The sequence below is a fragment of the Tursiops truncatus genome, chromosome 14 (assembly GCF_011762595.2).
Source record: "Tursiops truncatus isolate mTurTru1 chromosome 14, mTurTru1.mat.Y, whole genome shotgun sequence".
Lineage (NCBI taxonomy): Eukaryota > Metazoa > Chordata > Mammalia > Artiodactyla > Delphinidae > Tursiops > Tursiops truncatus.
Genome location: NC_047047.1, coordinates 25,501,389 through 25,514,958, shown reverse-complemented (window position 1 = coordinate 25,514,958; position 13,570 = coordinate 25,501,389). Strand labels below are relative to the sequence as shown.

Here is a 13,570-nt window from a genome sequence, read left to right as displayed (position 1 = left end):
GGAAAGTCTTGTTTTCAGTGAGGTGTTTTTTCTTTTTCTTTTTTTTTAGATTTAATTAATTAATTTTTGGCTGCTTTGGGTCTTCGTTGCTGCACATGGGCTTTCTCTCTAGTTGCTGTGCGTGGGCTTCTTATTGCAGTGGCTTCTCTTGCTGCGGAGCACGGGCTCTAGGCGCGCGGGCTTCAGTACTTGTGGCTTGCGGGCTCTAGAGCGCAGGCTCAGTAGTTGTGGCGCATGGGCTTAGTTGCTCCGTGGCATGTAGGATCTTCCTGGATCAGGGCTAGAACCCGTGTCCCCTGCACTGGCAGGCAGATTCTTAACCACTGCACCACCAGGGAAGTCCCCAGCGTGTTTTTTCTTAAGGAATAGATGCTTGTCCTACTTTAAATAATCGGAACTTTAAGCATATATGTGGAAATAAGAAAACGAGGAATCTTACATGTTGGAACCCAGGAAGAGCTGTTCTTATTGTTCTTACTAATTCTTATTGGGGAGAGATAGGCTTTCAGAGATTTGAATATGTTTTTGGGAACTGAAGGTTCTTCTAGGTCTGAGTTTTCTCATTGTCTCACCCCCAACAAGCAGTTTCTCATCCCTGTGGTTCTAGCGTGTGAATGTAGTTCAGAGAGGAGCGTTTACTGGTCCAGTTCACTACCACCGCTCCCGGTGAATAAACTTTTGCACCAGCCAGACCACTGGCCAGCCTAGAAATTGTTATTCTTGGCGTCAGATACTTACTCCTGGTGTGTCAGCTGTGGATGGGGCACTGGGGTCTCGGGGTAGAGCACACTGCCACCTATGAGATGGAATCGCCTTAGTCCCCCTTCCAATCCCTGTTCTTCCTCAGGAAAGTCTTTTCCAGGAGTGGTTGTAGGGAGTGGTAGGTATTTGAGGTTTGTCTAGCATATTGCTTATTGGTTTAACTGCATAGCATAATTTATATATTTAAACGCACGTATAAATTAAAAGCCAATTCACTAACTGGGAATGTAGGATGTACATGACATCCCTAGTACTTATTCATCTTATAACTAGAAGTTTGTACAGTCATCCCTCAGTATCTGAAGGGGTTTAGTTCCAGGAACCCCCAGGATACCAAAATTCCCAGATGGTCAAGTCCCTTATATAAAATGGCATAGTATTTGTATATAACCTCTCCTCCCAATATACTTTAAATCATCTCTAGGTTATTTATACCTAATACCATGTAAATGCTGTGTTAATAGTGTAAATACAATGTAAATAGTTGCCAGGTGCAGGGCAAATTCAAGTTTTGCTTTTTGGAACTTTTTGGAATTTTTTTTGCCAATATTTTCGACCCATGGTTGATGAATTCTCAAATGCAGAACCTGTAGATAGGAGGGCCCACCATGCCTTTTGACCACCTTCCAATTCCCCCTCCCCCACCTCCTGAAGTTTTGGGTATTTAATAACACTTTTGTAGCCTGACCTTTACTCTTTACAAGGATTCAAGCTATTTGTTTTTGTGATTCTATCGCCTTCTGCAGAAATGAAGCTGTTGTCATTTCGGGAAGGAAACTTGCTGAGCAGATCAAGCAGGAAGTGCGGCAGGAGGTGGAAGAGTGGGTGGCGTCAGGCCACAGACGGCCGCACCTGAGCGTCGTCCTGGTTGGTGAGAATCCTGCAAGTCACTCCTATGTCCTCAACAAAACCAGAGCAGCTGCCGATGTGGGTATGTGTCACTCTCAGACCCCGACTGCTGTTACATTGAGACTTATCTGAGGCAAACTCTACTGCACTTTATGATTCCTTTTTCCGATTAGAAAACCCAGGCGGAGGAGGCTAATGTGATTGAACTGTATCCAAATATTTGTCATAAAGAAATCAGGCTGTCTATTGGGGAGGCTTATAGACTAGGATAGCAGGAGTATGGTTGGTATTCTTGGTGTCTTCTGGAATGTAATCTAAATTCTGTTCTAGTCTAACATTTGATAGGTGACCTTGAACACAGTTTACATCTGCTTTCCTTGAGCAATAATGAGTCTGAATGAGGTGTTTGAGCATTTGGTTGAGGAGACCTCAATGATGTGGCGTAGAACACAGTCATGGATTTGAAGGAAATGACTCTGACTTCTTTGAAACAGCCTTTGATTTCTCCACCAGTTGGTTCCAAAGCCAATTAAATCAGCAGTTTAGAAGTGGTTGGAGCTTTGAGTGCAGAAGGCACAGGTCTGAGTGATGGGAGGTTTGTGTTCTAGGTCTCGCTATACTGCAGACTCTGTGTGGCCGCAGACCAGAGGTGGGTAGGCTCAGCTGTGCCGTTGCCGGCTTATCTGTGGGTCAGTGGTCTGAGAACTGTGTGCCTGCCCTTCTGAAGGGCTGTAAAACCACTGGCGTGTCTGGCCAGTGTTACTGGACTGTGAGCCCTTGGTATACTCTGTTCTTTATCACTGAGGAATGAAGCCTCCTGCCCTTTTCATTGAAAGACCTTTAGAACCTCTAGAAAATAGTAAGCCATGGCTTTCTAAGACATTGGGATGGGAGGTAGTGTGATACAGTGGAAAGAACATGGACTTTGGAACTGGAAAGATTGTCACCAGCCACCTTGTGTTTCAATTTCACTGAGCCTTGTCTATAAAATGAGGTTGATGAGGATTATGTAGTATGATATATAGACAGTATCAAGCTAGGGGGAAGGGTAAGCTGGGACAAAGCGAGAGAGTGGCATGGACATATATACACTACCAAACGTAAAACGTAAAACCGATAGCTAGTGGGAAGCAGCCGCATAACACAGGGAGATCAGCTAGGTGGTTTGTGACCACCTAGAGGGGTGGGATAGGGAGGGTGGGAGGGAGGGAGACGCAAGAGGGAAGAGATATGGGGATATATGTATATGTATAGCTGATTCACTTTGTTATAAAGCAGAAACTAACACACCATTGTAAAGCAATTATACTCCAATAAAGATGTTAAAAAAGAAAAGAAAAGAAATTATCAAGCTAGTATTCTTTAGTGTTTGTATTTGGGAAGTTACTTAAGTTTACTTGTGAACCGATTCAAGCTTTCCAGCTACCAGGGTGGGTGTGATGATAAAAAGCCTCGCTGGTAGCATGGCAGACAACGTAGCATTGTCTCAATAAATGCGTCTTTTTTTCTTACCTTGAAATTTTCTTATAGGAATCAACAGTGAGACAATTGTGAAACCAGCTTCAATTTCAGAGGAAGAACTGTTGAATTTAATCAATAAACTAAATAATGATGATAACGTAGATGGCCTCCTTGTTCAGCTGCCTCTTCCAGGTGAGATTTGGACACCACCATTTAAAATGATTTCTGGGGATTTCCCTGGTGGTCCAGGGAGTAAGGCTCTGTGCTCCCAATGCAGGGGACCTGGGTTCGATCCCTGGTCAGGGAACTAGATCCCGCATGCCGCAACAAAGATCCCGCATGCCGCAACAAAGATCCTGCATGCTGCAACTAAAGATCGCGCATGCTGCAAGGAAGATCCCGCATGCTGCAACTAAGACGCGGTGCAGCCAAATAAATATTTTAAATGATATCTGAGGAATGGAGAGTCTTGTTTACTTTATACAACTGGTCCCTTGTGTGGATTTGATATAAAGTGGAGGTAAACTCAAGAGAGAGAGTATGTTATTAGATATGGGACAGACCTACTCAGAATACCAATTACTCCTTGATTTGGTATTGAGGTCTTAAAGCAAAGGACCGTGGAAGGAAGCAGTTGTACAACAGGACACTGGCTTTGATCTTGGCATTTGGCTTTGCTCGATGTGTGTTCCTTATATGCAGATGAAGAAATAAGTCATGGAGGCGAGCTGTAAAAGCGGAATAGGTTTTTGTGGCAAACCAGGTAAGCTGGAGTCAAGCAGTGCTAACTACGTAACAGTGACTTAAGACCACCGCTCTGATTTCTTTTTCAGAGCACATTGATGAGAGAAAGATCTGCAATGCTGTTTCTCCAGACAAAGATGTTGATGGCTTTCATGTAATTAACGTAGGGCGAATGTGTTTGGACCAGAATTCCATGTTACCAGCTACTCCATGGGGTGTGTGGGAAATAATTAAGCGAACTGGTAGGTATATCCGTCTCAGTATTATCAAGGCAGTACTTACAAATGGTAAAAATTCATGCAAAGAGTGGAAACTCCCACCCCACAGCCTCTAGTCCTGCTCCCCAGAGCCTAACTCCTTTAGCAGTTGCCTACAACTGTTTTTGCTGTTTAATCCAGAAACTTCTGAGGGAAACTTAAGCTTTAATAGTGGTGACTGTGCACACTCATAACATTTTGCAGCTTATAAAATGTTTCCTTTTAGCTTTTGCTCTGTGTAGCGAGTGACAGTCCAGTTGACTGATGAGGCAATAAGCTTAGTGAATTCCTTCATTATCACAATTAGAGTCACATCCTAGGCCATCAGCCTTCCTTTTCCTTAGGTGCTCTTTCTAAGATAATTAGGCACTATCTTAAATGCAAATATATTTATTTTTCATAGGTATTCCAACCCTGGGGAAGAACGTGCTTGTGGCTGGAAGGTCAAAAAACGTTGGAATGCCCATTGCAGTGCTGCTGCACACGGATGGGGCGCACGAACGTCCCGGAGGTAAGGGTTTTACTCCCAGGGATGAGTCCTCTTCTCCCTTACGAGAGACAAGAAACGCTTGAGAGACTGCCCTGTGGATGTTTGGAAGTGTTAACTTTGTTAAACTTTGTTTTTGTTGTAATTTTGTTAATAGGTGCTTGGGGAGTAATCTTTGTAGGAGAAGCTGTATTCAGTGTCACTTGAAAGTTCATTTATATTCACTAGTATGGAACTAGTTCAGAGATAGATATGCCTCAGAAATTTGAGTTTTGAGTATAAGCATGGTTGTAGACAGTTAGAATTTCCAGTTATGGCTTTGATAGTGGGAGCTAAGATGTAGAACTTATTCAAAGTTAGTGTCCTGTTCTGTGCCATTTGGTAGAAAAAAATCTTAGACCAATGTAAAGGATTGAATTGATATTACTGTAATGTGTCATCATTGTGTCAAGTTCTATTTGAGAAAAAGCTTCAAATCAGAGTTAATGTGATTATCATAATATGACTATACATGATTATATCAGAAATAATGTCAAAACTAAATATTTCCAGGTATCTTTCAGCACACGTTTAAGAAAAATCCTTGAGTAATCCTAGTGATATTTTGTTTAGAAAGACTGTTAAATAGGATAAGGAATAAATCTAAAGATGTATGACTCCAAAGGGTGGAGCTAGAACTAACAGGTAAAAGTTACAAGAAATTGAGTATTTGGTTTTTTGTTTGTTTGTTTGGGTTTTTTTTGCGGTACGCGGGCCTCTCACTGCTGTGGCCTCTCCCGTTGCGGAGCACAGGCTCTGGACGCGGAGGCTCAGCGGCCATGGCTCACGGGCCCAGCCGCTCCGCGGCATGTGGGATCTTCCCAGACCGGGGCACGAACCCTGTGTCCCCTGCATCGGCAGGCGGACTCTCAGCCACTGCGCCACCAGGGAAGCCCTGAGTATTTGTTTCTTTTAAAAAAGGACAAGTGGCTGCCCAGAAAGTATGGCCCAGGAACTGTCAATTATTTTTTCAGAGATGTTGAATTTCTGGCATGTTTTGCCTAGTTGAGATCTCATCCAATCCCAGCTTTGATTCGGAAATATTTTTTAACTCATAGGTGATGCCACTGTCACAATATCTCATCGATATACTCCCAAGGAGCAGCTGAAGAAACATACGGCTCTTGCAGATATTGTGGTCTCTGCTGCAGGTAAGAGCACCAGGGAAGGGGCGGGAGCACGTCTCCTCAGAGGGTGAAGATGGGACTCTCATCTTCGAATTTGCCTGCTGCACTGCCGTTCCATTCATTATTCCCCTAGGATTGATAATGTGAGCTGCTTACAAACATGAGGAGAGAGTCGTGGTTGGAATACTGATTTTTGGCATTCCATTATAGATTTGATGGATGAATGTTTTTTCTACAGCCTGTTTACTATATGAAGTTTAAATGTTTCCTTTGTTAATAGTTGTTATAGGTTTTTGTAAAACAAGCTAATTCGTTCTTCCAGGTCTCTTGAAATTGAAAGTAGATAAGAATCTTATCTAAGAATCTTCTAAACCGATCATTCCTATCTCCATCTCTAGGCATTCCAAATCTGATCACAGCAGATATGATTAAGGAAGGAGCAGCTGTCATTGATGTGGGAATAAACAGAATTCAAGATCCCATAACTGCTAAACCCAAGTTGGTTGGAGATGTGGATTTTGAAGGTAAATGGTATAATTTTTTTTAAATATAAAAGTCAATAAATACTATCGTTATTGGACATTTAGGGCAGACTATTTTAACTTTTAAAGGTATGTTACCTTGGTAATACCATTTAAAATGCTTTCCATGAGATGTGGATTTTGAAGGTAAATGGTATAATTTTTTAAAAATATAAAAGTCAATAAATACTATCGTTATTGGACACTTAGGGCAGACTATTTTAACTTTTAAAGGTATGTTACCTTGGTAATACCATTTAAAATGTTTTCCATGAGAATTAATTAAGAAAAATCTTTTTAACAATTACAGTCATTCTAGAATTATTTTAGGTGTTTGTATCATCAAATTATGGAGAACAGATAAAGAGTTTTCAGAGAATTGTTTTGTTTTTTTCCGCTTAGGTCTATTTTATAATTAAAACAACTTCAAAACTTTTAACAAGTCTGAAAATTTAATGAAGTGATATTCCTAAACTATTGAGTCTCCTAAAAAGTGTTACAGATTTCTCATTTTCATACTGGGAGGAGAGATCACAGACCTGACATGTTAAAAGTATGGGACAGAGCCAAATTGCTAAAATTTTGGAATTTGCTAGTAGATTTCTCCTTTCAGTTCTGATTTTATCTGAATTTTATGCCAATAATCCTATTTCTAGCTTTCTGTTTCTTCTAAAGCAGTCAGACCCAAGCCTAGGTATCTAAGTATTTTTCCCTTTAGATTGGAGTAAAAAAAATCTTACTTTTTACTTTCCAGAAAATTACTTTGCTTGATGCTTTGGGCAAACAGTATAGTTAAATAAATAGGATAAAATTAAGAAAATATTGTAGGCAGGTATTAATTGAAGTAATGCTTATTATTATTATAGTTACACTTCCCATACAGTTAACCTACTGAGATGTTTCTTTTTAAGTTGATTTAATATGGAGGAAAAGTATGGCTGGTAAATTATAGGTTATTTAGATATATTCACTGAACAACTCTGCTTATTATATGTGTGTTATTGATTTATTTATTTTTGGCCGCTCCACACAGAATGCGGGATCTTAGTTCCCCCACCAGGGATCGAACCCGCGTCCCCTGCAGTGGAAGAGCAGAGTCCTAACCACTGAGCTGCCCGGGAAGTCCCTATATGTGTGTTATTTTATATTAGTATGTTCAAAAGCCTTTACTCTTGAGTAATGTAGCTGTGATTTTTTAAATGAGTTTGAGGCTTATGAAGATGCTTATGTATTTTATTGCTTTTTCTTTGAATGCTTCTTCCATGATAAAGTACATACAGTTCCTTTGCCATAATTAAAGCAGTCTGCCTGTCTTATTTCTATGTAGGAGTCAGGAAGAAAGCCGGTTACATCACTCCAGTCCCTGGGGGTGTTGGTCCCATGACAGTGGCAATGCTAATGAAGAATACCATTATTGCTGCAAAAAAAGTGCTGAGGCTTGAAGAGCGGGAAGTACTGAAGTCTAAGGAGCTTGGAGTAGCAAGTAATTAACTAGTGCGTCTTCTGTGTCATGAACAGCACTCCAAGCTAGTTCACGAGGAAAACCAGGCCAATAGAAATGCAATATTTATTCTACTTAAATGGTTTAAAACAATGCTTTCTATTTATTTGTAAGCTTAAATGGGTGGGTGTTTGCATACATAGCCCTGCAGTTACCCACCAGGGAACATGCCACTATCGTGCTGGGTCATGGGATCCAGCCAAGAGAAGCCATTAACCTACTGATTAACAGGGGGACACTGTCACACTGAGAATGGCTGCCTAACTTTGTCAACCACTTCGGTTAAAATTTGTCTTTATTAGGAGGACAGCTATGCTTACCACCATACCACCAACGCTGCACAAATTTGTCTTTTCTACGATTGTATTTCCCAAGTGCTATTCCAATAATGAGTTGATGCTCACTTTAGGTTCCAAACCTTTTGAGTTCAACTGGTCAAACCAAAGGAAAAATGTTGCAAGAGAAAATTAGGGAAAAGGTAAAAAAGAAAGAAATGATGGTAGTTGAGTAGAAAAAAAATTACCCTAATTTAATATATGTATTGATTGATAACCAGAAGAAAAACTACATGTTAATAGTCTCCTAAGCTGTCATTTTGTAGCTTAGTCATTGGGAAAATGTTTGGGGTTGTTTCATTTGCTATTAGCTCTCGTTTTATGTTCGTTACCATCCCTGAGGTTTCCCCATTTTTAGTTTTCTAGGATTGAAAGGCTTATTTTATAAATTATTCATGTGTGTTGTCATATTTGACTTTCCTACATCCTTAAACTTCACTGTCAAATTTTTATACTGCTGGGGGTGTCTGTATGGTTTCTTTAGTGTATCTTGAAACCTGTATTTGGAAAACATAACTTGGGCTTAATGATCATTAGGGCAGCTTGTATAAGTGTGCAACTTACTTTTCCACCAAAGAACTGTCAACAGCTGCCAGCTTTTCTCTGATGCACCTGTTGGCTTTTCTTGATTGATTTTTGAGAACTTCAGTTAATACTGAATTTAATCAGACTTTCTGATTAAAGGACTTTTTCCCTTCATTTTGTTTTTTTAAATAAAACACTTCTGACTGGTATAGAATGAGTTTCTGAAATACTGTATCTTTCTGCTACTATCTTGTTGTGACCTAATTTTTCTCATTGGATGTAATCAACCTAAATATTCCTATATTTGGTAATACCCAATCCAATGCCTTAAACAAATTGGTTTAAAGAGCTGTGGAGAAATCAGCCTAGTCCTTTTAATCTTACATCCCCAAAGGTTGTGCCAAGCCAGGAGTTTAATGTGTAAGATTCATTTAAGTGGTTAGTCTTGTTCTGATTATTTTCTAAACCATATGTTCAATTTACACAGGACTTCTTGATGTGCTTTGCCAAGCCCCCCCGCCATATATATAAATTTTTTTCATGTGTCTGTGTGTGTGTGTTTAAAGCATTAGTTTGATTGCACAGATTGAAAGGTATTTGCTGTGGCACATTTGCAGCGAGGATAGGTCCAGTGTATTCTGCTCAAGGGCTAGGTATTTGGCTTTCGTGCAGGCAGAAACAACTCCTGTTCCAGGCAGCTTGAGGCAGAGAGGAAGGAGAGCAATGCAGAGCTGACCTTCTCCCCCTCCTTGTTCTTGTGCCGCCTTTATGCTTTTTCTTATACATTTATTTATTTTATTTATTTGTTTTGGGCTGTAGTGGGTCTTCGTTGCTGCGCACGCTTTCTCTAGTTGTGGTGAGTGGGGGCTACTCTTCATTGCAGTGCGTGGGCTTCTCATTGCGGTGGCTTCTCTTGTTGTGGAGCATGGGCTCTAGAGCACAGGCTCAGTAGTTGTGGCACACGGGCTTAGTTGCTCCGCAGCATGTGGGATCGTCCCTGACCAGGTATCGAACCCATGTCCCCTGCATTGGCAGGTGGACTCTCAACTACTGCGCCACCAGGGAAGCCCGTCGCCTTTACGCTTTTGATAGTTTTCTGGAGATGAAGAGGGGTGATAGTTGCTAGAGATATTTTTGCAAGTGAGGTGTAGTTCCTGTACATCAGCCATGCGTGCTGACTCACCCAAATTATTAAACATGGAGCGAGACGAGCAGACAGGATTAAGTTTTATTGATCTGTAGTTACAAGTTATTGTTACTGCATGGAGAAGTACCAATATGTCAACCTATTAAAAGCTATGGAAATTAAAATGTTCATGTGTATGTGTGTGTGTGTGTGTGTGTGTGTGTGTGTGCGTGTGCGTACAAAATGCAAATGACAGGCAATGTGAAAATTACGGTGATCAGTTTACAACAACAAAAAATTAACATTCTAGTTTCCCAGCTTGTTTGATTAATCAAGCACATTTACTCCTGAATCCACATTTCTACAATTCAATTTGGACAAAATGCTATTGGAAATCAGCCAGTTTTTAAAACTGAAATGTTAAGGGTAGATTGTTAGCTCTCCCAAAATTGGTGCAGATGAAGACAAAGAATTTATACTTAAGCTCAGGCAATGGTTCTGGATTAGTGAGCAGCTAATTAATTCTGCTGCTCTCAGTAGAAGTGGTGGAGGTTTAGAGCTTTACCTCATGGCAGTATCCTTGGAAGGGCATTCTGAGATTTAATTTAATAAACACTGAGAGCTTTCTATGGACCAGGCACTGTACTGGGTCTGGGGATTATAGAGGCAATTAACTGTCCCTGTACTCAAGGTGGTTAATGATCTAGTGTCATTTGTCTTTAAAAAATAGAAAGGGATAAAGAAAAAGCACCTGCATTTGTCATCTTGGGTAAATGTGGTAACCGTAACCAAAGTGATTTACTCAAGATTCAAATCCACAGTTTTTTTGGAGAAGGTAAATGTCAGATGCCTTGTGGCTATTAGGCACACAGTAGGTGGTAAATAAACATGGTTGGTGTTTGTTAAATGTGACTTGAAGATAAGAAGACTGATCTTAAGTTTCATGAGGAAAAGAGTTTGCTTCACTATTAACGGGTTTTAAATCTACCCAATTTGTTTCTAATTATTCCTTTAAAGTACTAGTCTGACTAGTATTGCAGAGTTTTAATCTTCTAAAATTTCACATGAGCCCTGCCTAATATGCAATATTAATGTGAATGCAAGTTTGACTTTGGGAATCAGGCCATTGAAAACTTTCAGGAAAGACCTACCCAAATGCATAATGAAATGTGATTCTGGGCTTTAAAAACCAGTGATACTAATTTAAAGGATCATTTTGTTGATTTGCCATGTGATTTGAGGTTTCATTTTAACAGGAACTATTTTGTTTTTAAAATATCCACTCAAACATGTTGGTTCTTTCATTACCAGACTTTTAGAAATAGCTTTCAATCTGGAAAAGCCCCAGTCACACTTCTGTGCTGGAACAAGACTCATAATGCAGATAGTTCAAACTTGTCATATGACCCTTAGAAAACTGAATTGGATGGAGAGATAAGAGGTCCTTTTTAGCATTTCTTAATATGCAAAATTGCAAAACAAATTTTCCAACCTTGGTCTATTAAAGTATGAGTATTTTAAGTTGTTTTAAGACCATCTAGATCATTTAAAATCTCAGCTTTTAAAAAAAAATCTTAACTGATATTTGTTTTAAATAAAAATTGAGTAGTGCCCCTTTATCTTAGCTACAGTTTTGAGAGAAAGCATTTTTTCATTTCAAAAGAAATGTTATAATTTCTATGCTGGACTGCATTTTAAAATAAGGTGTAACATTTAGCTTTAGTTATTTTCATAACTACAGAGGGAAGTAGAGGGCTTTGCATATAAGTAGTACTTTTCATCAGCAGCTCTCCAGTTTTCTATCAAGCAGAATGACTCCCTCTGTTTGGTAAATAAGGAAACAGGTTTGGAAAAGTGAAGGGTTTTGGCCCAGACCCTCACAGTGAAGACTAAACAAGGCCCTCACTCTGTGCCCCGTCCGTCCTCCTAGAGGGTGGTCTCGCTGTCAGCTTCTCTTCCATATCTTTCCATGTCTGTGAAGTCACAGTCTGGCTCCATCTCTATCTTCACCTGTGGCACCATGAAGACTGGGCTCTGTGAGTAGCTGAAGGCAGGTGAAGCTGGACAGGAGATTTTGAAGTGCAGGGTGATGCTGAATGAGAAAAAGAAGAGGGAAGAATGATTTATCTAGGATTTGGTATTTTTTAATGCTATCCCCCAGAACAGGGTTCTAGTGCAAATAGTTCTGTCTTTGCTTTTGAACTCTTAACACATCATAGGAACTAGCAGTATCCTATCTGCTTGGCCTTCAGCTGTCTCAATGACTGGTCTCACTCTTTTTCGACCTATTTATCACATTGCTGCCAAAGTGAACTTTTTGGATCATGAACCTGACTGTGGTTCCCCACTGTTCAAAGGACAGAATTCAAGCTCCTTAGCCTGGTGAGACAAGAGCCTTCTTTGCTCAAACTTCTGCCTGCTTGCTGTTTGCCCCATCCATCCTGGGTTCTTTGCCCTGTGTCTGTGTGATATTTCAGGCCTTTTCTCCATACCTGCAGTGCCTTCTTTTCTCTCTTTTTTCTTTGACTCTGCACATCTGGAAGACTCCTATTTATTGTTCCCAGATTCTCTGGGTAAGGCAGATTCCTCCTGTAGATGCCTGTCCTTTCCCTTATGTGTGCTCCGTTCTTGGCATGTGGTACACATGCCTGTCTTTCTATATTCCCAGAGGTTAAGCATCGTGCCTGGTAGACCATGGATGCTTAATCTTTGTTAAACCAGCTCATGTTGCTGAGTTTTTTCCTCACTGAAATGGAATCCTGCTATTTAGTTGTCTTTACTTCTAGGTACTCTCACAGATTCAGTAAAACACCAGCATAGTTGGGAGGTGCCGTCACTAGTCACGAAGTTGTCTGCATTTCTGGCCTTGTCCCCTGCTTTGTGTACTTTAACAGGTTTTTGGAAGTGTCCTGTCCTGGACCAAATTCTCTCTCCATTAACTGAAATTAGAGCATTAAGAGGTTTCATTCTGTGTAGGCTACCTTAAAATGAAAGTAAGATAGACAGTGCTTTTCTCTTAACACATGTATTTATAAAGATCTGTGGCATTAAGGGCATAGGAGCCCTGACTGGGGAGGGGGGATGAGAAGGCAGGCAGAGATGTCATTTGGACATGCGACACAGTAGTGCTGCTTAGGGAGGCTTATTACCCTGGTGATAAATCTCTTCTCATCCTGGCAATGTGATAACAGCTTTGACATATAGCTCAGAAGATCCTGTACATGTTTCCTAAAATCTCTCAGGTGAGTCCCATCTCCGTCTGCAGCCAGCTACCTCTAGTCCTGGGATAGCCCGTGCTTTCACTGTCAGATGTAGCACAGTGATTCTTGTCCAGCTTAGGGCACACTGTAGGAGTGGGACTGCCCCCACCATCTTCCCTAGTAATGACTGAGGCAGACTTTCTTGCCTCTGAATTCCTCTTTTCTATTTTTGATCCCCCCTTGTTTTCAGTCATCAAGTAGCCCCACCTTTTTTGAGGGTGGCTTCTCATTAAGGACAGCAAGGAATCACATGGCTGGCATCGGAGTTCCTGGAACCTGGGCCTTGAATCCTTTCTTGACTGTTTTTTATCTCCACTTGATCATTGATATCTAGTTAGCTTTCCTTGATACCCTTTCTGACCTTTGCATAGTAACCATGCTGCTGTTTTACTCCACAGAGTATTAGAGTGCTTGGTGTTTTGATCTTTAGAGTTCATTCATCCTGGCTTTTAATAATAAATACTTAAATCACGTCTAGTTTCTGTTTTCCTTTTTCAATATTTACTTTCAGTTTTCATTCTGCTTAATATTTTGTAATAATTTCCTTTTCTAAAGTTCAGTACCTTTGTGTGGTAT

At 40.5% G+C, this 13,570-nt stretch overlaps 2 protein-coding genes across 5 annotated transcripts in view; one reads left to right on the top strand and one right to left on the bottom strand.

Annotated features, from left to right (window-relative positions):
* The window catches only part of MTHFD2 (methylenetetrahydrofolate dehydrogenase (NADP+ dependent) 2, methenyltetrahydrofolate cyclohydrolase), a 30,347-nt gene that overhangs the window by 13,007 nt on the left and 3,770 nt on the right, over positions 1-13,570 (top strand). Inside the window, exons 2-8 of one of the 3 annotated variants that reach the window (XM_019942122.3) lie at positions 1,509-1,693; positions 3,142-3,264; positions 3,906-4,058; positions 4,477-4,584; positions 5,658-5,750; positions 6,125-6,250; positions 7,575-9,155. In XM_019942122.3, the coding sequence (XP_019797681.2) occupies positions 1,509-1,693; positions 3,142-3,264; positions 3,906-4,058; positions 4,477-4,584; positions 5,658-5,750; positions 6,125-6,250; positions 7,575-7,738 (952 nt within the window). In that variant the 3' untranslated portion in view covers positions 7,739-9,155. Of the gene's footprint in view, positions 1-1,508; positions 1,694-3,141; positions 3,265-3,905; positions 4,059-4,476; positions 4,585-5,657; positions 5,751-6,124; positions 6,251-7,280; positions 7,547-7,574; positions 9,156-13,570 lie in introns of those variants that run through there. The other 2 variants (XM_033838296.2, XM_073791226.1) reach the window with 2 other exon arrangements.
* Positions 9,295-13,570, bottom strand: part of SLC4A5 (solute carrier family 4 member 5) — a 151,066-nt gene continuing 146,790 nt past the window's right edge. For both annotated transcript variants that reach the window (XM_073791225.1, XM_073791224.1), the window contains one exon: positions 9,295-11,826. In XM_073791225.1, the coding sequence (XP_073647326.1) occupies positions 11,661-11,826 (166 nt within the window). In that variant the 3' untranslated portion in view covers positions 9,295-11,660. The remainder of the gene's footprint in view (positions 11,827-13,570) is intronic.